General features: G+C 39.4%; 1 protein-coding gene across 1 annotated transcript in view; it reads right to left on the bottom strand.

Annotated features, from left to right (window-relative positions):
* Positions 1–1865: 1865 nt before the first annotated feature.
* Positions 1866–27632, bottom strand: part of adamts17 (ADAM metallopeptidase with thrombospondin type 1 motif, 17) — a 136061-nt gene continuing 110294 nt past the window's right edge. The window contains exons 20-27 of the mRNA XM_053421678.1: positions 27042–27122; positions 25228–25385; positions 20485–20644; positions 16366–16501; positions 14272–14476; positions 11093–11245; positions 7025–7202; positions 1866–4442 (exon numbers count right to left, since the gene is read on the bottom strand). Of these exons, the coding sequence (XP_053277653.1) occupies positions 4291–4442; positions 7025–7202; positions 11093–11245; positions 14272–14476; positions 16366–16501; positions 20485–20644; positions 25228–25385; positions 27042–27122 (1223 nt within the window). The 3' untranslated portion in view covers positions 1866–4290. The remainder of the gene's footprint in view (positions 4443–7024; positions 7203–11092; positions 11246–14271; positions 14477–16365; positions 16502–20484; positions 20645–25227; positions 25386–27041; positions 27123–27632) is intronic.

The raw sequence follows: 27632 nt of genomic DNA on the forward strand, positions 1-27632 counted from the left end.
ATTATGTTTGATGGGGGTCATCATTATACATAACAGAGGAAAACTTTGCACATGTATTCCTTAAATTTACTTGCCTTCCTGTGGAAAAAGTTGTTTTCCCAGTTAAACAATCACAGCAGGGAAGCATGATTGATCAAAATTCTTTCAGTGTGATATTAACTTGTATCTCAGCAAGCGTACTTTGGGGATTTAATAAAAATGTATATTTGGCAAATTATATAAAATGTTTTTTCTGGTATATAACTCAAAAGTACCTCTTTAATGGTAGGATAATTTCTCTCCCTCATCTTCCTCGTGGTACGTGGATGATGTTAGTGGGCTCAACCCGGCTTCTCTTTCTCTCCAGGCTGCCCTTCCTGCTCTTCATCAAGCAAAACAAACTGTTCGGTCCAAGTTGTTGACGTTAATGAAACTCCTGTAGCTTCACTTTGATCCTCCTTGATTAAAAAACAGAACATAGCAATTGTTTTATAAAATGAATCGCAACTCCATAACATGAAAACATTGTCATATTGCATACTATACATTAAACCAAATTGATCTGATATTGTGGAGTAATGGTAGACAAATACACTCCTTATTAATCTAAAGCATTCATAAATCAAATTCATGTTTATATTTATATTGTAGCATCCCTCAATGATGAGCTAAGCGTCTTGAACTGGTTTCAACAACCATGTATTCACCTCCCAGGTAGCACAGGCTACCGTGGGCTGAAGCATGTGGCTAACAATGGCGTATTAGCTGATGAACAGCGTCCATAGTGTGGATTGACGGACTCTCTCCGCACTCGGACTGTAAACCTAGATCGTAACGATCTTTAAAAACAATAAACTACTTACCTGACAGAAGGAAGATGACATCGTGGTCTTCCAAGCGCTCCGTGTTTATGACACAGCGCTGAGTTAAAGGACTGGTTGTTTACAAATAGGGTTTTTACGACAGCCACACGTCATGTCCGCTCGCGCACTCGGTCCGGTCGCGCACTCGGGCCGGCCTCGGTAAGAACAGACTCGCAGGATCCTTCTCATTAGAGATGTAATCTAGCCTCAAATATTACTAATATATAACATGAATAACATTCACGATCACTGAAGGACACCACGCAGGGACTGTGATTTAAACACCAAGCTGCGCCGTGGTGGCATGGCAACCATCATAGCAACGATAAACACATGCGTGATAACTATTAAAATATTTATCATAAGCACAAACTGGCTGAAGACTGTGGAAGCAAAGAGCACATTTCTCGCTAGAAATGGTGTCAGAATGTATTTTTATGCCCAAACTAAGTTACAAAATTATATTTTTATCTGAAAAAACAAGGAATCTCCGCCATGTTTTCCTCTCCGCAGACGGGAGCTTGAGAGTCACGTGACGTGAGAACACCCCAATGCAAAACAATGGGAGGACTAAATGTTACCATCTCACAATCTGGCCTCTCAGATTGTGAGATGGTAACGTCGTTCCAAGTGGACCAACGTTGCCATTGAACGTTTTCTGATGAGACTGGGTTGGGTGTTCATATAAATGCAGAATTTAAATCAAGTTGAAAAGGTTAAAAACGAATGAGCTAATGAGACGCAAACCTGACCCTTAAAACCACATAGTGAACTAAATTTCTTCCAGATTTTGAGCTGAATCTCATTAAATTCATGCTTAAAAAATCTCATATATATAAATATATATATAAAAAATCTCATTCATTCAATCTTCATGAAGAGTGAGGGAAAGTATTATCTATCAATGAATAACATAAATCATGAACAGCCTTTATCTATGTTGGACACTTTGTCACAATAAGTTATACGTTTATGTATTTCTACAGTGTAAAGCAGTTTTCTGTGAGGACAGGAAGAGGAGAGCAGTCTTCATTCTGCTTTAATTGTATCATCCACATATCTCAGTGGGTAAGTTCTTTTTTACAAGTACAATCACATAATTTATTATTTAACAAAATAAAATAATCACTTTACAGTAGTTGAGTAGATTAAATCGTTCAGCTTCCTGCTCAAAATGGTCTGAAGAATAGGTGACACAGAGCAGACAACAGTACATATATATTTTGACCGCACAGAACAACAGACAAATGGTTAAATCCCTCTAAAAACAGATTATCAAGTCAGTTCCAAATCAGCACCATAAAATACACATGATGTCAGTTTATGTAACAAACACACTGCAACAAAAAAAGTACAGTCCAGGTATAATTATGCATGTTTTCAATATATAAGCATAAAAGATTCATCAAGAAAAGCCAATGTTGTTAAATAAAAATACAACATACAAAAACAAATAACAGTTAACAATGAAGAGGGGACCGTCATAAGCTGAATTCCACAATAGTGAAACAGGTCATTAGATAGCACCTTAGAAAAGACTGAGGCCTTTTGTATTACAACACACACATACACACAAAACACGATATGAAGTATTTGACATTTGACCATTTAAAGATTACTACAACCAGTTTTCTTCCAGGCCTTTAGTGTCAGTTTTACGCAGAAGGAAAAAGCCTCTGAAAACAACATTTAAAGCATTGACAAACAAAGCCATTGCTCTGGGAACTCCATTTCCACCCAATATTAACAGCCAAGTTGTATAAATTCATCTGCCTAGCTTGCCAGTAATAGAGATAGCTCAGCTACCTGTTTTGGTCACGTCATTATACTGTGGTCCGTAGCAATCAGGAGTCTCTTAATGAGATGCTGCCTGGAGCTTCAAAGGTTTTTCTTTTGCGAAGGAATAGCTCATCTGTGTGACTGGCAGCTTGAGGCAACAGAAACAAGCAGTTAGGGGACCTCTCATACAAGTTTGATGGATTTTTATTTAATTAAGTGTCTCTACTGCATCTGTTACCACTGGCATGTGTGATGCTCAATGCAGAAAAGAACCAGAGGACTATTGGCTCTGTATAGAAAAACTTTTTATACCTTTTCCCATTTGAGGGTCTTTAAAAATGTAAAACTCCATAATAATACAAAAGATCTGAGATTCTGTCCCAGCCAACAGCCCACTACAACTTAGTGACAAGGTGAGAAGTTGCAGAATTTATGTATTATATATATCATTTACACCACTCTGAGAGCCTATACCACAATGTGTGATCCGATCCTTACAAGTTTATATGTACACGTATGAAAAAATGTCACAGTGCATGTGAATTAAGAATGGGACTTTAAATTTGATAATAATCTTTGTTTAAATACAAAATCATGCTGTTTTTCAAGGCAATGTAACTGCCTGTGAAACTGCAGTGATCTGATTTGTTCAGGGTGTTGAGAGAATGAAGGCTGTAACGCTTACGGTTATTATTGCAAATAAACTGCTGGAGTGCAGCAGATACTCTTCCACTACTCTTCAGGTGCATTAGCACCACCCCCTGGACTTAAGCAAAGTTGACCCTGATTGGTGTGAAGCCAGATGGTGATCTGGCCAGCAGAGATGCACACATGTGCCTAAGTAAAACAAATGTGTGTAAAATGGCATCTAAATTTAATTGAGATAATATTGCAAAACAGGATGTTGGACTGAGGGGTACAGTTGATATAAGTGATGAAGTTAAATCAATCTTAGAGTAAACAGAGTAACATTGGAGGCAAAATAGATTTAAATCCATCAAGTGGAGGGACAAAAACTACCGTGTATGGTGCCCTTAGAATGAAAGTTCAATAATGTTCTGCTACATGGGCTATCCACAGCCATTAAACAGACCAGTGGATCAGTGGGTCTCTTATCTTTGGCTGGGTTTAATTACTGTAATTCTACAGTATTTTCACATGTCTCCTGATCTTACATATTATTACAGTATACTTAATACAAATGTAAGCACGTAAGTTTACCAATATATAAACATATTTGCAAATTGCAACAATTAGCTATAATACAGTACAGCACAGAGAAAAAAAAGATACAATGGAGAGAATAATTAAAAAAGATAGGAGGAGTAAAAGTTCTGGCTCAGCCCTATGATATCACATAGACCTGCTAGTCAACTTCAAGCACGTATTTTCATTTATGTGTAATACAGCTGTCTGGATTGGTTTTCCATAGATTCCTTTTGTTTAGAATTGTTTTGGTGTACAGCAAAAGAAACATTGGACATTTTCAAGTCTTCACCAAACTAGAAGCTTATAAGCCCATTTCAAATGAACATTCGTGTACTTGCCTTTTAATTTTTTTAAATACAAAAAGTTCCATCAGTAATTCAAAATTGTTTTCTTATTTGTTAATATTAAAAACATTTTCAAAATGTAGCGCTATTCAGAGGAAAGTGGGTGTATTTGGTCATTAGCTCCTGTGCAGTATTTTCTTGGCATAAAAGTCCCTACAAGTTTCACAGCAGCGCTGGTACCACCTCATGTCCTGACAGAGGTTCTTCTCTCGTATCACGCGACAGTACACTGTCCACTGGTCCCCCATGCATTTGTAGGTCAAAGCAGCTGAGGAGGGTGAAATGAGACAAAGACAGCAAGTCAGTATTCTGGTGTGATGTTTCACAAGTCCAACAAACTGCAAAACTAAATGCTTAGTTTGTTATTACCTTCCAAAGCCAAACTAGTGTTTTGCCACTGTGTGACGCAGTTGGTGAAAACACACAATCTCTCCCCCAATTACACAATGAACACTTTACAAAGTTCTGTCTGTGTTTGTTAATTGTTTCAGAAAATATTACATCTGCTATCTGTAGCCTTGCAAACTGGTTCCCACAATCATGGCTTTGTTTGTGATTACCATTATTTTAGCATTGTTAATGCTATTGTTATAGCATTACTACTACTTACTGTAAGTTGATTTATCAGTAGATAACTTTACCATATGTTTTTTTTTCTAAATTTTAATTAAATTAAATCATGGTGCTACTTGCAAACAGATAACTTCATGCAGGTCACTCCGGCTTCCCTATAACTCGCAGCGACAGGTGTCTTCTAGACTGATAGGAAGAAGAAAATGTCAACAAGAAGTAAACGGCTTCAAGCAAGTGAGGGCCAACTTGGAAAGGTTTGAGATTACCCATCGGGTAGAGCAGGCGGCATTGCTCAACCCTTCTGAGATCCTTGATGCAGAGGAAGCAGGCCAAATGAAGGTAGGAAAAATAGCATAAGCAGCAGGGGAGGAGGCAGAAGAGAGTCCAACACAGGTTTGCTAAGCTCCAGTAGGAGGTGCAACAGGACTATCAGTAGCCCTTGGAGGGTTCTGCAGCCACCCTGTCTCCCCTCAACAGAGTTAAGTCCAGTCTGGTGAGTATCCTTGGTTGAATATCCCCCAATATGTAATATAAAACGAGAGTGTGGATTATGAACACTATGATCACTTAGACTCAAGGTCCATCAAAGTAACTAATTGGAGCAGAGATCCAATGAGGCAGAATTGGCTGATGCCAGGACTTTTCCGAACTTTTCCAAATATTAAAAGAAAATTAAAGAAAATTAAAAAAAATTATAAAAAAAAAATACTTTTTGTTTTGGGGGAAACTAACAATTTAGTAGCACTTGAATGGCACTTACTTATAGCACTTTGTAGTTTTGCTTTATTTTTTAAGAAATTGTACTTTCTTGCTTCTTGTGGTTCTGGGTTTGTACCCTCGGGGTTGAATGCACTTATTGTAAAACGCTTTGGATAAAAGCCTCCGCTAAATTAAATTTGACCGGGAGTGTGGTGTATAGGGCTGGAAAGGGCACATGATCTCCATTTACTTTTTCGCTCTGCCCTGTGAGCCCTTCTGTAAAATGAGCGGATCAAGGAAGCGAAAAGTTGACAATAAGTGGCGACTGTTTAACATGGAGTGGACAACCAAATACTTTGGCACTTAAATCCAATCGAAAGCTGTATGCCTGAAATGCCGAGAGTACAACATCAGCCGTCACTTTGCTACGAAGCATGCTAACTAGGCTAGCAAGCAGTCAACGCAAGAACGGGCGGCTACAGCTCAGAGGTTGGCTGAGTATTTGTTAAATTGCCTTGCAAATAAATGCTTTGCTACTTGTTAAAGGCCAAATCCTTTCATGTAATGATTTTTCCATGTAATTTATATTAGTTCACAAAAATACTCCATCCATCTGTTCCTGGCCCGGCCCCTCTGTCAAATTTTAGAACCCATTGTGGCCCGCGAGTCAAAAAGTTTGCCCACCCCTGGACTAGAGAGTTCTTTTGAACAAAGAATGTAAACACCTCGCTAAATGTAAGATTTGTGTGCATTCACCGGCATGGCAGCTCATCTGAGACAAAAACTGCCAAGTTCCAGTCTAACTTGTTCCTGAACTGACATAAGAGGCAGAGTAGCTGCTGTCTCCAAGTGTAACAAAGCTTTCTCACTAAAGAGCTGTAGCCCTGGCTTCTTATGGTAAGTGTGCACTAGTCCTTTAGAGAATCTTCACAGGGCAGTATTACGATAGTGAAGCGGCCTGTGCAGATTCTGGATGATGCCACATGGTTTTCACAAAATACCAGCAACCTTCCAGGGGTTAGTGGATGAAGTTTTGAGAGGAAGAGAAGCATATGGCTGTGGCTGAGGGTTAGAGCGTTCGTCCTCCAACCTGAAGGTTGGCAGTTCGATCCCCAGTCTTCTCCATCTGCATGCCGAAGTGTCCTTTGGCAAGATGCTGAACCCTGAATTCCCCTTCATAGAACAAAAAAGTGCTCTAATAGATGCACTGTATGAATGTGTGTGTGAATGGGTGAATGTAAAACTGTACTGTAAAGTGATTTGAGTGGTCATCAAGACTTGAAAGACACTATTTTAATATAAAACCATATGCAGCTGGCCTTATGAAGTTAGCATGCTAACAATCTAGCCCTGGCTAGCCCGTCATTTTCTTACAGTATACAACTACAGCGTTCAGCTACAGCAGAGTTGCTGAGAGGGCAATGTCTAAACTTTTTTTCCTGTAAACACAACAATGACACACAACAAAGTGTCAAACATTACCACCCACTCCAGTCAAGAAAATACCTTTTCGTCGGCAGAGAAACGTTTCATACAACACCTTTAACCTGTAAAACAGAATCATGGTGAGTTTCTCACCTAGCCTGGGGGAGGTGATGGTGTTCACATTGATTTTCTCATTACACGCACCATGGTGGCAGGGTCGGTAGGTTGGTGGTCTCAGTGTCACTTGGCAGTCATTACCATGACGACCAGTCACTATGTGCATACACTGGACCACCCGTGACTGAAGGCCCTTCCCACAGGATGATGAACACTGTAACAGCAGATTAAAAGATGGAAGGTGTCAGTTTTCCAGGTTGGTTGGTTCACTTACATTTGTATTTACCTGTACAGTAAATCCTGTTGAACAAAATTATTGTTTTTTTACAGGTTAAACAAACGCAATACATATCAAACAGGTCATCGGTCCACCATAAGGCTGACACAAAGAAAGACACCTTGAACTATATTTCTTGCATTAGTACAGAAGAAAACTCACACAAGCAGGATGAGAACATGCACAGAAGAGCCCACATGGTTAAAACTCAAAGTCTTACTGCTCTTTAACCACAACAGCAACACTGAACAAATTATTAATGTTTTTTACAACTTTTTTAACCCTACAGACCTATGTACAGGGTTTGCATTGGGCCAGTTTAAAGGTTTGTGAATTATTGAATCTACCTGTGCCACTGTTGGTAAATTGGACAGTGATTTCAAACAATGATCATCCAAGGCTCTTCACCTTTTACTGGTTACATATGAAGTAACTATATGACACAACTAAGGTTGTAATAACACTTATTCCAATCACCCCCGTAAAAAAAATCACATCCTGATATCTCCTCAACTTATATCTCCATCCAGAAAGATAGTGAACACACTTGTTCCTTGATATGATTTTATAATTGCTTCCAACAGCTTGTAATGCTTGTAACAAGCAAAGAGTAGAACAGCTGTGTGCCTTGAGCTCAATCTGTGTGATTTTCCCCTGGTCTCACTCACTAGCTTATTCGGGTAGTAAGAAGACATGTAGTGCTGTATCATCACTGCACTTTCATGCAACATCCTGTTCATGCATCATTGAAATACTTTTCTAGAATGTAGAATTTATACTGTAAGTATCTCAAAAATTAAATCATTAAAGGTATAGCTACTAAAACTTATTTTTCACGGTTATTGGTGCAAATTCTGGAGGTCCTGCACTGCATGAAAAGAAGAAATTGTGCCAGTTAATGTCGTAGGAAATTATTGGTGAAATTTCTGTTATCAGTGTCTTGCCGTTTTACAAGCCTGAAAATGTTTGGAGGTGACCCCCCTTCTCCTAAGCCTAGGGGAGGCTTTCACATGCAAATGCCAAAGCTCTGCACTTTACAAATGCAAATCAGGATAGTTTCCCTCGGAGCAGATAACACCTTTTTCTAAACTGTCTGCCGTTAGTACACCAGGCTTAAAATAGATATAAAACCTGAAATTGTAAATTGATCTTAAGTCAAGTAAGTGTGCTATAATTAATTACATTGTATACCACGAGCAAAATCAATGCTATGAAAAAAAATTGAAACAATGCACATTTCAGCTTTTTATTATTATCCAAAACACAATCCTAAATCTCAACCACTGTACAGAGTGGCATGATTACAGTCACTTTTTCAATTGTGCTGGTTAAATGCACAGTGGATGTGTTAATCACACATCTACCACCAATCCGCTCAACAGGAAGAAATGAAGCTGGATATGATGTGTCTGTGCCCTGTAAGCTCCAAACTTCTACTGGCTTTCCATAAAAATATCTGTCCGGATGGGGATGAAGCCAGGAAACTTGGGCAAGGACATGTTTAATTGCAGTACTTTTTCTCATGACATTAAGAACTATGAACTGCTTTATAATTCCTGGTCGCTGTTCGGTTAAAGGGTCAAGGATGGGTTCCTCAAAACTGTTAGTGTTTGCACACCACTTAGCATAAACATATGCTGACCTTTCCGATCTAGTTCCATCTATGGAGTATGTAACATTCAAATGTGTTACCCTTTTACATGTCATTGCAAAACAGTTAACATCAGTTATACAGTTTTCAGGATACATCTGATGATACATTGATAACATTGCATGCCTGTCAACATCATCCAAGACAATATGTTGAAATGGAGAGAGTGGCACCACTGTACAGTTTCCTAAAAGAAGTCTTTCTGCTGACAATGACAATGACATGAATAAATATAGCATCAAGCATCTGCAGTGCTTTTAGCAAAGGATTAATAATTAATATTAATAAATATAACAATATTAATAATACTTTTATATTATGGTTATTATAATTATCATTGTTAATTTGTGGGAGGGGTTTACCCCACGTGTGTACTGCAATGACTAAATGTGACCAATCGCAACACTTCTACCAACCAATCACGAGTGACTTTCCGGGTTGGTTTCCTCCAATGGGGAATCGAGGGCGGCTCAGCAGCGGCTTCGCCCGGAGTCATATGCTAATTAGATAACACCTTCGCTCCGCGGCTCCGCACCCCCCCCCCCCCCCCGCTGCTCTCCCCCTTTGTTCTCCAGACCCCCTCTCCGCGGTACGTACTCTCCGCTTCACTGTAGTTACCGTCGAGGGAGAACTAGGTGCTGACGTGCTGTGAATACCTATTAACGTCAGGGGATCATGTAACTTCCATAGGATTTCCCATGACACTAATTCTGCTTTTCGTGTAGTGCTGGTTCATGAAACCAATAAACCTAAATTATTGATATGAATGAAAGTTTTACATGGGAGAATTTGACTCCTGAAACTGATGTTGATGATAATCAGCTAGAGATGAGATGTATCATTTTTTTTGGTTTGTATGTGGATGGGGCAAACTGAATTTGAATGCAAGCGTTATGCTTATGGTAGGCAATCAGTTTTTATTATCAGATTTTAGTCATGTTGTGATGTGGTCGCATTCTGAAGAAAAATAAATCAACCCAACATCTTGAAAGGTCCTTTTGAGTATATGTTTGATTCTAGCTCCAATCTCGTCTATCATCTGACCTTCAGTCTTCATTCTTAATTGTGCAGTCAGACCACATTTTGCTTGCCATTCATTCTATACAAAAGAGGCGAGACGAATTAAAGAGAGACTCTCTGACGTCCAGCCCGTTTGACAGACGGGATGGGACCGACCTCTCATTCCAAAGGTATTGTTTTTTATTTATACCTGCAGGTGAAATAATACAAACCTATGGACACAGGGGGAGGACAACAGCAGTGGTTAATGACAAGGACTACCCACAACCCCTTTCCTCACTACTCCCAGTCCCCCCTTCTTTTGGCTACGCAATATGGTGAATTATTTTCTTAATAGCAGCTTCCGGCCAAATTCCCACCACATAAAAGGAGGCTGAGGCCAGCTCCTCCTTTGTCTATGACCTCATGTGGAACGTTGTGATTTTAACAGACTTTAACAGACATACACTACACAGTTAATAGTTTTCCCTGGTGGTGTTCTGCTGGACCAAAAGAATGAGGCAATTTTGTCATTCTGCCCAGTGTCAACATGAACATGGCAAAAAAGATTATACTGTGTGTGTGTGTCCGTGTTTGTGTGTTGTAATTAAATCTACTACACAACACATTTGAGTGAAATCTGTTTGAGGTCGGACCAATCAGGCAATGAGGGATTACTTTAGTTAGTTTTTGACTTGATGAAGCAAGTACTTGAGGTAAAAGGTATGGAAGCAAAATCCAGGACTCCTTAGTTTAAGACAAATCTCACAGTAAAAGAAGCATCCTAATCTTCTGAAATACTCCCCCCCCCCCCCCCCTTAAAATATGCATACACTTTTTCTGAAATGGTCCCCAAATTATTCCAGTTGGACTGTATGAAAACTGTCTTAATGTGAATGCATTTTGTAATTGCAACCAGTTGTGCCAATTTAATAACTGGCACACACACCTTTTCAGGCATTTAATGGTATTTCAACTGTATGTTGAGCTTGAGCAACAGGATACATTTTAACAGCCGTGGTCTGATGCTATTTTGTAAAGCCAGTGGAATATATTGAACAATGTTCAAAAGTAATGCTGTACGTGTAAAAGTTGTGGTAATAACAATGATTATTCCTAGCCTTGTCCAACATTTATCATTCTGTGCATGAACAAATAACTCTGAAGATGGTGTTACCTTAGACCAGTCTCCGGTCTTCCATTCATAACATTTGGAGTGGTCCTCACAGGGCTCCTCTTGAGAAGGTTGGGACAAGGGATCACATAGACCCTGAGGGTTTGTACAAGATACCGTCCGCCGGTGAACACCATGACCACATTCTGACGAACACTGGAGAAAGAAGTGGAAAAGTGAGGATAGATAGAATGGATTGAATAACTTATTAAAAAAAATCAAGCAAAATAAAGATAAGACAACTGCTATACTGCTTATACATAGAAAAACACATAAAAGAGCTACATTTTGGCACAAGTCAACAAAGTTTTACAATTACTGTATTTCAGTCAAACTCATGTTCAAATGTTTATTGCAATAGGAGAACATTCTGATGACAAAAAAACCTCCAGGTGTCAGACACAGTGGTGGAGCCCTACAATGCCACCCTGTCTGTCCACCAGCTGGTGGAGAACACAGATGAGACCTACTGTATTGATAATGAGGCCCTGTATGACATCTGCTTCCGTACAGTGAAACTCACTACACCCACCTATGGTGATCTCAAACACCTTGTCTCAGCCACCATGAACGGGGTGACCACCTGCCTGCGCTTTCCCGGCCAGCAGATGCAGTGTGATGAAATCAGAATGGGGCTATGACAGTGACACCTCACTTTCCACAGTGTGGCTATTTGGCATAGAGAGATAACAACTCAACTGTTTTCAGCAATAGTTGTGCCAAAGCCTGGAACCACATGTTTCCTGCCCCTGGACACAACTTTTAGCCACTATTGGTCACTGTGTAACCCTGACCCATGAGGTCATCAGCTCAATAAAAGCCCAGTTCCCCCACTCTTCTTTCTACACACTTCAATGGAGAAATTGGTATCTCCCTCTCTTTTCTACCGACTTCTCCGGGAGGAGAGGCGTAGCTCTCAAGCTCACCCAGCCAGGGAGACCTCTCTCTACCCCAACTCTTCAAACCTCGAAGTAGGCCTGCCTGAAGCACACTGCTAAAACCTTCCAAGAGGCAGCGACGCAGAAGCCTGCCTAGGAACTGTAGCACAAGCTGCCACAACTTGTTGCTGTGATATTTTGGTAATAAGTCTTTTGAAATTAAATGCTAAAGTGTTATGCCCTTCACAGTCTTTCTTTGCAATTTTAACAAATACTTTCTCTAACCTGGCACCAACACCTCACACATGCACATCTATACAAACTTAACACATAAATGTGACCTCAACCACAGGTGTAACCATTCCATGTGATCTTTTGTCCTCATAGTGGCCAGCTTCCATTTTGAAACTCATTCACTCACTCATTAGACGTACATAGACAAGTGTATAGTAGTTAGTTTTTGTGTATATATATATATATATTTCCCCCTTACTTTGAAGGGTGGTGCCCCAAGGTAACTTTAATCAATTAAAGTTATTATGTGTTATTCATATTCGTAATATTTTTTTTGTGGAGAGGACAGAGAGAGTAAGCTGTGAAGGGGGCAGACAGAGAGTGGGGGAATACGTGCAGCACAGGGCCGCAGGTCGGATTCAAACCTTTGGCATCTATGGGTGAGGCCTAGCCTCAATGGGGTGGCAGCTCTACCAGGTGAGCTATATAGCCATCCCATTATTCATATCTTTAATACTAATATTCAAATTTATTAAATTCCAAAAGGCACACCATTTAAGAGTGGCACACTTAATAATAATCACAACAACACACCAAAAATAAAAAAATTACATAAATAAACGTTTTTAAGTTATTAGGAGAATGTTTTTTCATTTGGTTTTCTACTGTCTATTTTGAATAAACGGATTTGTGGATATTTCATTAAAGAAGATAATGCAATTTTGTCACTGAAATTTGGCAAATACAATGTCCATATTATGATTATTTAATATGGAAATGCATCTCTTCTATTATTTCTTTCCTTCCGAGAGACTAAGGAGGATAAATTAAACTTTTAAACGATATAAGCCCAAACCCAGTAAGGGTTGGAGAGCCACGCTGCCAGTAAAGTTAAGGAGTCAACCTTAAGTTGCCTCTAGCTCTCTCTGTGATAGTTTACTTGCCAGTATAGCTAAATATACTGCAGAGCTTCAATCATTAACCTAGATTTATGGTGATTTAGTCAGACAATGTCAGGATTATTGGAAAAAAAAAACGATGTTATATCTGCAGTACACCAACTTGTATGGCTTTGACTTGCAACAGATGATGTGTATACATATACAAGATCAAGTATAAATTGTTGGTTCAGCTGTAAAATTTAAAAGATGCAACTTTAATTGCCTTCATGCTGCTGTTCCAACTGCTGACTGTGTTAGTGAGCAGACAAATTACAATAACTAACTTCCTGTTGTTTCTGTACCCGCCATGACAGCGCTGCATGTTTTGTTTCCACCAGTGTCATCATGGCAAAACATGGTCCTGGAAACAAGTACTGTACCACTGAGGCGATTTTGAGTATTGTTTGTGTGACTGTGTGTTGGCAGAGTTTGAAGCTATTATGCACAACTGATCTCTGCTGGGAACTGTAAGCTTGTTGCAGTCACAACCACAGGAAAAGCTAAATCTACTGAATCATGCCAGTCGATGGTGGGTCACCTAAAGCGAGGTAATTAATGGTAAACCTTGGGTTACATTTGTTACTTTTATTGTCCTTTAAGTTCCACACCACTGTAGAATCACCTTCACAAATTAAATCCTATAAAACTAATAACAGCAATGCTGATTAAACACTACACATCATTGAACAGCAACAATAAATGCATAAACAATTATGAAAAGCCATAAATGTTGACATACAGGGAAAAGGTCTGCACAAAACAGCGGGATATTTGCCAGTTTAGTACTGTTGCCAGATATATGAAGTTAAAAATTATAAAAATGTGACTTAAAACTTGATGATAGGTCAATTTTTATGCCATTGACAGACCAAATGGAACATACCATTACATTTATTAAAATGACAGATTTCAGGTTTGGCAATGTAAGAACACAACTCAACAAATAGAACACAGGCCTAGTTGTTTTTACATATTTTATGGTGGAAAACCTACATATACCTTCAAAAGCATATGCAGAAACCCTCTTAGGAAACACATTTCCCTTCTGTGATCAATCATTAATGGGAAACAAGGCCCAGAGCCAGCAATGGTTTTCACATTACATCAGCCCAGTGTGTGTTCAACGTACCTTTGACCATTCTGAAGCCTCCCACACAGTGAGGCAGAGGCGGCCCTCACAGTCCTGCAGAACAGTGGGTTTTCCTCCCTGGCAGTACAGGCCCCTGGTGTGGATGAGTGAGCCGTTCTGCAGGTGGTAAACACAAACCACCTCCCTCTGCTGAAGACCTCTACCACATGTGACGGAGCAGGAACCCCACTCACCTGTCACCCACCTATAGGACACATCAAGTGTTTACAGAAAGTTTGTTAAATACAGTAGATTTGCCTTTGTCTCATAATTCTTAGATTCTAAGATTACATTGACATTACATTACATTACATTTCATTTAGCAGTCTCTTTTATCCAAAGCGACTTACACTAAGTGCATTCAACCATGAGGGGTACAAACCCAGAACAACAAGAATCAAGAAAGTACTTGGGGAGGGGGGGTACCTGAAAGAGAGGTTAGTGCGACAAAATAAATCAGGAAGACAAAACACAATAAACATGAGGGAGATAAGAAAGCATGACTTCAACTATCTTGGAGACGTGACTGGTACCGGCTGGGTAGGGCTGAGAGAAGAGTGCGATTTCCAGATGACATCATACGGAGAGGAAGCACGAAACGCCACATTTAAATGAGATATTTCTAAGAATGGACTGAGTGAAAAAGTCTGCGGAATTTTCATGCTTTGAGGGTACCTACTGACCCCCTTCAAGTAATCATGGATAGCAAAAGCCCAGAAAAGTATTTTTACACAATATTGGCCCTTTAAAATCCCCCCGGAACCTTCAGAAATCTATCATATCTCTGTCTAGATCAGTTCAGAAGACACCCTTTAACTGCATATGTTGCACCGAACACATGGACTTTTGTTAATTAATTTCCATGGAATATTTTCCTTCTCGCAATTTAAAAAAAAGAATCCCTGGATATAAAAACTAAAAAAAGTAACTTGGAGAACATGAAAGGCCTCTCAAGAGTCAGTGTTTGGTTTGTCTGCTCTGGACAACTGCCGAAACATGGTGGACTCCGTGGAAGGGATATCATGTAGAAATATATAGGTAATAATGTCATGAAATACATTGATTCTAAGTTTCAGTTGATTTATACACTAATATTGATATAATAAATATGAATATTTATACTACATTTCTGCTGATAGATGTCCCTAATTACAACGCACTGGGCCTTTAGAATAAGTCAATCATTTTTAAACAGGCTTTATGATTTTAATGAGAAACTGAAAAGTTTAAAGGAATGGTTCACCTATAAAAAGACAATTCACTCATTATCTACTCTACACTATTATGCCGATCGTTGGGTGAAGTCTTTGATTCCACAGAACGCTTATGGAGTTTTAGGGATAAACAGCGTTGCAGCCATTAAAGGTCTACATACTGATCCTGTGGTGTCATCCAAGTGTCCTGAAGCCCGAACTTCAAATTCGACTTGAAACGGTATCATTACATCATGCTTTATGCCTAAATGTTCGCTGATATCCTCCTCTGGACCCGTGTTCACGTTTGCAACGCACACAACGCACAGAAGCTTTCTCACACTACTTCTGCTAGCATCATTACTTACAGTAGTGGACATTTAGGCAGAAAACATGGTTTAAATGGCGCTGCTTCGAGTCGAATCTGACTTAAGAACACTTGGATGACACCACAGGATCAATATGTAGACCTTTTTTTTTTTAAGACAGTTTGTATTAATTGTATTAGATTTGGCTGCAATGCTTTTTACCCCTGAAACTCCAAACATTTTTTGTTTTCAAACACTTCACCCACCCTTCCATCAACATAGTGCTGAGCCCATAATGAGTGAATGATCATTTTTCAGTGAACTATCCCTTTAATACAACGTGACTTGTGCTGAATAAAAAATGCTAATCTTTTGAAAAAAACTAATGTGCAATGCAATGTGACATACTCAAACTACTGCAAGTGTTTACTAAAAAACACAAATGTACTCATTTTATGTTAACCGAAGATTCTTTAGTTAAATTATATCGAACCAGACATGCGACCATCTTACATAGTCAGTCTAGTGAGTCTAAGCTCTAAGGATCACTGCGTGTTTGGGTTTGTAAGTATGTGTGCGAGCACATGCATCACCGGTACTGGCAGGGGTGAGAGTTGCAGGAGCGCACATGGGGCTGTGGTCGGTTCTCCAGTTGACAGTAGCTATCGTTCACCACCTCCATGGTTTTATTGGCTATCCTCATACAGGAAACCACTGTCCTCCGCTCACCTGCAGACACACACAAATAAGATTGTAGTCAACTGGTTTCAAGAGGATTTGGTACAAACATTATCAACAAGCAGACTGGGCTCTCTCAGCCTGTGTCAAAACAAGACCCTCTGCTCTAATTGGTCAGCTGGCCCACCTTTGTGATTGGTCAACTGCTCCGAGGATGTGTGTGGCAATGTCACGACTCTAGACCTGAGGTTTGATGAGCTTACTGCCGTACAAATTTGAGCCAAACTAGTCTTTATTCAGCCATGTCGCATGTAACTTGGTGACATAGAAGTGTCACTAAAGGATAAGTGGGTATATTAGTAAAATAGTAAAATAACATTGATTCTCACCTCAACAAGCCCTTTCTTAGACCTGCCCTAAAGTCGTACAGCTTTATACCGGAACAATCGTCATTTTCATGACATTGTTTAAAGAGCATATGCACTTGCACCCATCTGAACACATCAATGGTATGTTGGCATTAAAATGATGTGTCAACAGGTGCTTTGCTGAACCATCGCCATATTTAGGCAGCAGACAGGTACTTTGAGGTCAATACCTTTTTTTAAAGTGCATTGTTATGACAAAGTGTTGACATGCTTGCTACAAACAAAGATGATCTGATTTCACACAAGCATGAGCAGAGCTGTTTCTTCTTCAGAGACGTTGTTCTCTCTTACTACCAAGGTGCAAGCCCACCAGGATTTAATAGGGAATTGGTGATGGTACTCTGACTGATTTATTGCATCTTATGCTTAAAAAACATCTATTATCAATAAATAGTTTAAGTACAACCCTTGTGAACAATATGCATGTTGCACTGACTTTATTTTCCAACATTAAACAATAAAGGGTTGGAAATACCCTAAATGCACTTGCTCTATATGCTTAAGACTTAAGACATGTGTTGGATCATAAATAGGTAAAGACTAATCTCTGGGGCTGTTGGTTGTTTATTGGGGATCAACTTGTGAGACTTTAGTAAGTGTGCTGTTGTGTCCTAACAAGAAAAAATGCAGCTCTTATTCCCCCGCACACCCGATGTGATGTGTCATTAAAAAGAGATAAGTTGAGCAGCAGTGGGCTGACCCCCAGCTGCTTTGCTGACAACTAATCCAGAAGCACCTGACCTCATAAATTGAAATGTTTTGAACGCTGGGTACTAATATCAGCACGCATTAAGAGGATAAAAGAGCTGCTCAAGAAATCAGCATGGGGGTAGGTAGGGGTTATAATTACCCTGGGCTGTGTGTGTGGGGGTGTGGGTGTGTTGGCGTGGGGTCAAATATGTCAAATATCATCATCGGATTGGATTAGCAACTGGTTCTACACTGATCCGTCTCTTTGTCCAAACTCCCTGCAATTCTTCCCCCATTAACTCCGCATGTGGTTTAAAAGGCCAAAACTATTATCTGATCCTCTTAGATTTACCGGACTGTTACATGCCAAGACATTAAACCCACATATCTTATTTAGCCAATACTGTTACACATGTCATGGTGACATACTTTTATTGGGATCATTATCTGTTATTTTTGTAAGTACACCCTGAATACAGGCTAAATTCTAAGCATCTCTGATTCAACCAGGTACTGCAAACCTTCATTAAACCAGGGGACTCAAGCTCAAATAAGCTTGGGGCGACTAACGATAGTGTCATCTCAAGGGAGGGCCACTTCAATGTTCAAGCAGTACTAGAAAGTGCAATATTTCTAAACATCTTTATTTCCAGAAGATTTTGCAAGCTGTCAGCTGTCTTAATTAGTAAATGCAAATCTTTCCTTGCTCTAAATAAGTGATATAACAGAAAGTTACTGAACTAACTAAATGAAATATCTTCACCTTTACTCTTAACTCAAAACACCTCATCAACACATTGCCCCTGCTAAACCAGCACGCCTCAGTAAAATAAAGTACCTTACCATATTCTGTCTATATTTCTTCTTCAAAAAAAAAAAACAGAGCTGGCAGTGCTGTATACAGGGGGCAACAACAAATTTTTCCATAATGAGGGCAATAGATGAGGATTTATTCCAACGAAAAACATTTGAGCTAGTGCAAATGTTTGTATGTTTATACAGTTTCCACTGTCACCATGCACTTTGTGCAATTGCTACTACCTGTTATACTGAGTGAGTTTCCTTCAGTGGAAAATTATAATTATCCACCTGATACAGCCGAATTATTACGAGAAATATTTTATCCAGGAGATGAGGTCAGGGACTTCTGGATTAGGAGTCAGCTGGCCGGGGTTAACCCACCACAGCTCAGCGCATCACTTCTTACTGGTGGATTAGATTGGAGATCAAAGTCGGATGTAAAGTGTACTGTCAATGCAATGCAAACACGCTTCTGTAAACACGCAACCAACACAACAGTAAAACTCATGCTTGTGTTTCCCAAGAATCATTGTCAAATGATAGACCTGGGGTCTCATTTATAACCATCGTGAACGCACAAAACGGGTCCTGAAACCTACGTATGCAACTTCTCACACACATGTTTGGATTTATAAAAACAAACAACATTTTCGGGATTTCACGCAAACTCTGACCCATGAAAAATATATAAAACAACTTGCAGTAAATTACCTTTAGATTCCATTAAACAGCCGAGTCATTAACAGTTTTTAACAATATCTTTTAACATTTTGATTCTATCATCAAATCACTGAAGTGAACGTGACTGTGCCATCAGGCGCACGGAGCACAAAAAGTGCATTGGAGATCACTTACAAGAAATTAATAAACTTTCCAAATAATATCCCAGAGTGGAGGTGAGGATCCACTGATGTGAGGGAATCGGTCCGATGCTCTTAATAAATAAATACTACCGTGACACTGATGCGTGATTCTGCATGATGGGTGCATGAGAATGGAAGGATGAGGAACAATAGAGGGTTCAGCGATGTCTGATCAGCTGATATAGATTCTATTGATCTGTGATATGTGATCTCTGAGCTGAACTGAGTAGAGCAGCACACAGATCGACTGACGGAACCATCCCAGTACAAGCACGAGCATATAATAATAATTCTGTTAAATTCTATAGATTCACAGCTGTCTCTGAATAAAAAATTGTTTGTCTCCACCTTTGAAGTAGATCTGTTTTAATTTCAGGCTCTTTCTATTGTACTCACTCACTGTATTATCCACAGCATCAGCAGAGTATCAGTGTATTTTCTATGTAGATAACTATGACACCCATAGCACTACTGTTATCCATGTTGCTCTTTATTTTTTAGATTATTTATGTAATATAATCATCAGTCATCTCCATTTGAAAAGATAAAACATATCTCTTTTATTGCAGAGACCTTGATGTTGGGATGGAACAAGTTGAATATGATAATTCAATCTGATGTTTAGGTTTTCTGTCATCTGTCAATAGCTCAAGCACCCATGCACAAACACAAAGCACATCCAGTCATTTGTTGCGTACCACTTCCTGTTGAAAGGATTCACTGTTGTCAACAGCTGATATAAAGTAAACTTGGTCAAAGTGGCACGCCAGTAATGCACTTGTGTTCATCCTTCTTGCTCCTCCTACCCTGGCATTGAGATAAGATTTTTGGAAGCTTTGAGATAATGCTTTGACCTGATTCACTTGAGTAAAGGGATGCAAACACATGTGTGGTGATATGTTAAGTAGTAAATTATGTTTTTTATTTTGTTCAGAATTAGAGTGTAGGACTGAAGTCGTAGACAGTGTCTATTGGTTCCTGTTCACATCTGCTTTTTCCAAGAAAACAAGGATAAATGTCCCCAAAACATAAGCAGATATGGTTGAAATCATGGCAACGGTCATTTAAAATAAAAGTAAACAATATTTATAAACACAATTTCATTGCTGCAACATAACATTATTTTACTGTTGAGACAACCTTGGTTTCCCCAGAGAGATAATGTTTTACATGACATTATGTGATAATGATGATGAGTGTGTGTCCATTAGTTATAGTTTGCATGTGCATATACTGTATGAGTGTGTGTTACCTCCTCCACATTGGACAGTACAGTCCTGCCAGCTGCTGTGCGTCCAGATGTAGAGATACTCTTGTTCCTTGTGCTCCTCACTTCTCCTGCCCTGAGATGTGTTCAGAGACACTGTGTACTCATAGTGGATACCATAGCTCTGGTCATGAAAGAGCAGCACCTGGGAACATGACAGAGGTTTAGACAAAACAGAAGCTGCATCTTAATCTTAGCAACCTTCACTCTTTTTATCGTCCTCTAATATTTATTTGCAAAACTAATATTCAATATTCACCAGAAGATGATAGAAAGCAAATGTAGCCAAGTTTATTGTGGTTGCTTCCAATTCAACTCTGGTAGGGTTTTTCCAAGGACCCAGGTTGGTCCACTTTAACTGTGCTGTGGCTGGCCTACTGTGATGACATGTTTCCACTGCAGCCACACAGCAGGCGATGTGCCGAGCCAAACTGTTATGGTCCGGCTATTCCAGTTGTGCTTTTGGCAGCGCGTGTGTGTGTGTGCGTGGTCTGGATATAATAGAGAAGTGTCAGTTTTCTTTCTGTTTTCAGCTAGTCTATTTGAATTTTTTTGAACTAATATTCCATGATGCACCTCCTCACTGTAATACAATGGCAACAATCTGCATTCATGTATAAATGTGTCTTAAAACATGGTTGGATCTTCATTTAAGTTAAAGAACAAACACAATCAGTTTTACCTAATAATAACACAAAAATCCTGTTATGGTTTTTCGTTCATACTGCAAACATAATTCATTCATAGTGTAGGTTGGAAAACTAATGTGAGCCCTTTGGCCAATGATGTTAAGAAAAGCTAATTGGAGTCAAAAACATTAGGTGAGGTCTGTCAATACAAGCAGTCCCACAAAGGAGCAGCCGGAGAATGAAGAGGGAGGAGAGCGCACCGGAGGAGATGAATGCATCAATCCAATTCTTTCATCTGGTTCTCTGTTCCTGCTCTGAAAACCTTTCCCTAGTTTAAAGACATTACAGTTCAGGTTAGACTTATCAATCTTGCCCTTGATTTGCATTAACACTATTAACTTCTCAAGTTGTGAGACATCATCATAATTTCCCCTCAGTATCTGTGAGGCTTTTCTTCAGTTGTCCGATGCCTCTCTCAATATTAGGGAAAGACTTTTATCGTCCAAGAACTGTATCAACTCGGCTTAAACTTCCTAATTTTCTGCTTCATCGTTACCTTCATTTTCCTCACCTGACTCATCTAAGATGGCCGCTTTTAGTCCTAACAGCGGCAGATGGCCCTAAAACTGTGTCTCCAATAACTCATAATTCTTCTCCTCTCCATTGAAACATAACCAGTGCCATATGCTTTCAAGTTCCCTCCTGGGCCCATAACCTGTTGGCGCTCACATCATAAGGGTAGGAAAACTGGGCTCATCTACACTTACTACACAGAGGAAAAAATATAGATTGTGTAATTCAAAGAGCACCCTGACACTCCACAGTGGTGGGGGAATGTTTTATGGGCATTGTGTATACATGTGTATTTGGACCCATCGTGCTTTAGACCATACACAGATCATGAACATAGAGCCCTTAGTTGGAAATCCCTGAAATGGGATTAATTAGCTTCCATTACACTCCAGACCAATGCCTTACAGTTATGCCCAAAAGTGTAATGAACTGTTCAGCCATGTCTCCAGCTCTGCACGGGGTTACTGTGTGTGTTCTCTTCAGCAAATTAAGTACAGAGCTACACTCACGGAGCACTTTATTAACACCCTACTGACAATAGGTATTTATTGGAAACCTTCCTTTAACATTCTACTCCAGGTTGACATGACTACATCACATCATTTCTGCAGATTTGTCAGATGCACATTCATGTTGCTTGTCTCCTGTTGTACCGAATCCCAAAGGTTCTACTAGATTCACAACCGGTTTCTGGTGATCATGTTCATGAAACAGTTTAAGATGTCTTTTACTTTGTGACATGGAGCCTAGTCCTGCTGGAAGTCACTATTAGGAAACTATAAGAGTTGTTTGGACTACAAAAAGAGTTGTAGTTGTGTGGTGATACAGAAGGAAGCTTCTTCCCTCACAAACTTGGAGACAACCGCTTACACAAATAGCCCAAACCTGACAAAAGCCAAGTTTTATTTTATCTGGTCATCAAGTGTTGTACATTATTAAGGTTTGGTGATTTGTACAATGATCTTTGTGTTTCAGAAAGAGACAACATATTTGTTATTGTCAGTCTCAAATCTTGACAGGGATTGGATGTACTGTAATGTATTTATCCTAAATTCACTTGTATGTGGTTGTATAGTGTAGTCTTTTATTTGAGTCTGTATCCATGGAATTGACCCCATCATGATGACATGATGATCTCAACCACCTCCCCTGTTGAGCGATCAGCTCTTGAAACTCTCTCCAAATAGAAATGATGCAAAGTGATGTAGAGGTCTTGCTTGACCTTTTTTTCAAGGGTGAGTTCTAATTTCGTTCTCTCAAAGAACAACTTGGAGGCTACTATCCAAACAATGGCTAATAGAGCCTAGAGCCAGAATACTGTATAAAGTGGTTGGCACACTTGTACAAGTGAAACTATCACACAAAAGAAGTGTGTTGTCTCTGTCAAATTTAAACAAGGTCATGTTGTAGCTCTCAGAGAGCAGACAACATTCAACTACCTCCACTTAAAACAAAAATGCTAACCAAATATGAGCTTTCTACTGTTGTCATTTCCAGACACTTTTACACCCATTCAGTTCCTTGCTTTGTGTTCTGTACTGATTCGTATCAGTGCTCCCATCAACCATGTTACCAGCAGCAGCTGATATGTCAGTGCTGTGTTCATGACTTGTGCCCCCAAATGGCCAAGAAAATTGTCTGGAATCAAAAAGAGAACAGCCATCACATACAGTTAGGTCCATGAATATTTGGACATTGACAACATTTTCATAATTTTGGCTCTGTACACCACCCCAATGGATTTTGAATGGAACATTCAAGGTGTGCTTTAATTGCAGACATTTAGCTTTAATTTGAGGGTATTTACAGCCAAATCAGGTGAACTGTGTTGGAATTACAACACATTTTATATGTGGCACCCCTCTTTTTAAGGGACCAAAAGTAATTTGACAATTTGTTTGCTCAGCTGTTCCATGGCCAAGTGTGTATTATTCCCTCGTTATGTCATTGACTAGGAGCAGATAAAAGGTCTAGAGTTAATTTCAAGTGTGGTATTTGTGTTTGGAATCTGTTGCTGTCAACTCTCAATATGAAGTCCAAAGAGCTGTCACTATCAGTGAAGCAAGCCATCATTAGGCTGAAAAATCAAAACAAACTTATCAGAGAGATAGCAAAAACATTAGGTGGGGCCAAATCAACTGTTTGGTACATTCTTAAAAAGAAAGAATGCACTGGTTAGCTCAGCAACACCAAAAGACCCGGAAGACCACGGAAAACAACTGTGTTGGATGACAGAATAATTATTTCCCTGGTGAAGAATCACCCCTTCACAACAGTTGGCCAGATCAAGAACACTCTCCAGGTGGTAGGCGTATCTTTGTCAAAGTCATCAATCAAGAGAAGACTTCACCAGAGTAAATACAGAGGGTTCACCACAAGATGTAAACCATTGGTGAGCCTCAAAAACAGGAAGACCAGATTAGAGTTTGCCAAACGACATTTAAAAGAGCCTGTACAGTTCTGGAACAACATCCTATGGACAGATGAGACAAACATCAACTTGTACCAGAATGATGGGAAGAGAAGATTATGGAGAAGGGAAGGAACTGCTCATGATCCAAAGCATACCACTTAATCAGTGAAGCATGGTGGAGGTAGTGTTATGGCGTGGGCATGTATGGCTGCCAATGGGACTGGTTCCCTTGTATTTATTGATGATGTGACTGCTGACAAAAGCAATAGGATGAATTCTGAAGTGTTTCGGGCAATATTATCTGCTCATATTCAGCCAAATGCTTCAGAACTCATTGGACGGCGCTTCACAGGGCAGATGGACAATGACCCTAAGCATACTGCGAAAGCAACCAAAGAGTTTTTTAAGGCAAAGAAGTGGAATGTTCTGCCATACCCAAGTCAATCACCTGACCTGAATCCAATTGAGCATGCATTTCAATCGCTGAAGACAAAACTGAAGGGAAAATGCCCCAAGAACAAGCAGGAACTGAAGACAGTTGCAGTAGAGGCCTGGCAGAGCATTACCAGGGACGAAACCCAGCTTCTGGTGATTTCTATGGGTTCCAGACTTCAGGCTGTCATTGACTGCAAAAGATTTGCAACCAAGTATTAAAAGTGACAATTACATTTATGATTATGTTAGTTTGTCCAATTACTTTTGGTCCCTTAAAAAGGGAGAGCCATATCTAAAATGTGTTGTAATTCCTACACCGTTCACCTGATTTGGATGTAAATACCCTCAAATGAAAGTCTCCACTTAACGCACATCTTGATTGTTTCATTTCAAATCCATTGTGGTGGTGTACAGAGCCAAAATGATGAAAATTGTGTCAATGTCCAAATATTTATGGACCTAACTGTATGTGGTTGGTAAGCGCATGTCTATTTCTTAGTTGAAGGTCTGAGTGAACCTGAAGCAGGCCCATTTTCATTTTCCTGGACCAATCTGCACCAGATTGAACACATGCTGGGCATGTGGACTTCTGCGTATTATAAATATGATCAAATTGATGTAATGTGCATTTAAGTTTGTATTATGATAAAAAAAACAAAGTATGACTCATGTGTTTACCATAAGGTGTAAGGGGGTCTTAGTGGGTCCTTTGGCAGACATCTTCTCCCACAGTCCCCTTCTCACGTAGCGCACTGTGGTCCCGGCCAGCTCAAACTCCCCTGGAAGCTCAATCTTCCAGTCACTGTTGATGGATCTCTTACCGGAGTCTTTCAAGGCTTTGAGGAAGATATGAGAGGTCAGAGGTAACACTTTATATGCATAAACCCTATGTTTGACATAGAATAATAACCAGATGTTCTGCCCATTTAGGCAAGTCCAATTCTAGGTAGGCTGATATCACCTGTTGGTTCCTGGTTGTGTCTGTTGTTCAACAGTACAGTATAGTATCTGTATAGTAATATTGTGGGACTTTAAGCTGTTTGAAATTGGTCGGTTTTACACTGAAGATTCAGTAGAGAACATTGAAATTGTATTGAAATCACAACAAATTCACATCATCTACTTATTTAAGAACCACTTGCAACAAAAGGTTAATTATTTTCCTTAGTAAGATTAATTTGTCATATTTTGTTATATTATATTTATAATTATTTTATGTCGCCATCTTTATTTTTGATGGCAGGTTTGATCCTGTTTAACATGGATGATACCTGCTTTGTAGATGTTTCTTCACAAATTATTATTTTCGCTGCTCTGGAGGGGTTATGCTCCATTATCTATTTGACTCAGGTCAGGAAAAAAAATTGTCTATAGGTCTCATTTCTTTCTTTACAAACTTGTGTGATACCATTGACATGTTGGACAGTCACTGTGGTTGTCCTACAGGTCCACTCTGAACATGCTGGACTCGATTTGATGCCAATACATGTAATTTTTCTTCATTTGGCCAAATTATTTGCTGGCAATGTCCCTCAGATTCCTCTTCATGTCCTTAGGCAAACAATTTAACTTGTCAATTTGTGAGTAATAGTATAATAGTATAACTGGAGGATGCTTCCTATGTGTTGACCAAATGCTAAAATTCTGTCTCTGATGCTACCCTAGAAGTGGATTGTAGGTTTTCTGAAGACAAAGACCGAAATTTCTTAGAGTCAAGGTTTTGTTAATGTAAATATCCTATTGCCACAGATGGTGATATTCAGCTGCTGCTTTGTATATCTTTGGAAAAAAGAAGTTTCTTTGACATGTTTTGTTGGAATCTGGGTTCTTTGGGACTCATCAGCTACCATCACATTTCACTGGCTGCCTCTTTAACATTTGTGTCCTCTTGTTTCATCAGGGACTGCTGAATGTGAGCTGAACCCACTCAGGAAATCGTACTAACCTTAAATACTGCCTTAATAAAGTAGTGGCTGAACTGATTAGCTGATGTCAATATGGCAGAGACACAACTTTTCAGTTGTTGCTTCCCACACCTTCTGATGCTGGAGAGGTTGTGGTGGGGATTTATTATGCTTTCCAATTGTGTAACTTTCATTTCAGAGGGAGTAGAAATCCAGTTAAATTTTCAATGTACATATATATCTGCATAAACTACTAATAATCCAGTAAGTATTAACCATGGTATGAATACTTTGAAAACCTTTTCGTGAGACAATGCTCAGTTTTTGAAAATAAGAATCAGTTCAGTTCAGGCTTCAAACCTTTGATTCCAGAGTTTCCAAATATCTCAAGAAAAGCCACCATGTTTTTCATTCAGATTAGATACAAATAATCAGGGGATCACATGAATGCATTTTGGTAGCACTCAAGCAGTTGTGTTTGTGAACACGCACATTGGCTGAATGTGCGAAATGCTCATTCACACAAACGTAATATTTGTTTGTGCACATATCTCTAAGTACACCCTGTAAAAACACATGCATCATTACCCAGAAAGCTATGTGAAGGTTTGTCCTCCACAACTTTGATTCGTCTGGCTCCTGCAGGGATAACCACAGCCTCGATGTAGCCTGATAGAAAGACAGATACGTGAGTGAAAACATACTTAAAGACTGTCAGAGGTGGACATGGAGATAGGGACGGCTGGTGACCTATAGACTTGTGTCTATATCAAAGATTCCCAATCCACCACACTTTAAGCACTCCCTCTTGAGATATTTTTACAGTTTTTTATCACACATTTTAAAATCCTTCTTTGGGTTATGGTGATTAAAGGACCTTTTATTACTGATTACCAGAACTTCACGACCCATCACCAAACATTTTGTAGAAACTCATGTAGAAGTAAAGATTTGAGCATGATTTGTTTTCAGTTTCAGTAGGTTTTGTCAAGCCCTGGGGCCTCATCTATTAAACATTGTATAGGATTAATACTGAAAGTAAAAAATCTGATTTATGAAGTGCGCACGCACAGCTGAAAGCAATTTTCCATTTATAAATCAGAATCCACCTGGAAACGTTTGTACGTGGGTCTCCCTTATATCCCGCCCTCTACACCCCCATATTCAACCGTAAATGGT

This window comes from Pleuronectes platessa, chromosome 1, assembly GCF_947347685.1.
Source record: "Pleuronectes platessa chromosome 1, fPlePla1.1, whole genome shotgun sequence".
NCBI lineage: Eukaryota > Metazoa > Chordata > Actinopteri > Pleuronectiformes > Pleuronectidae > Pleuronectes > Pleuronectes platessa.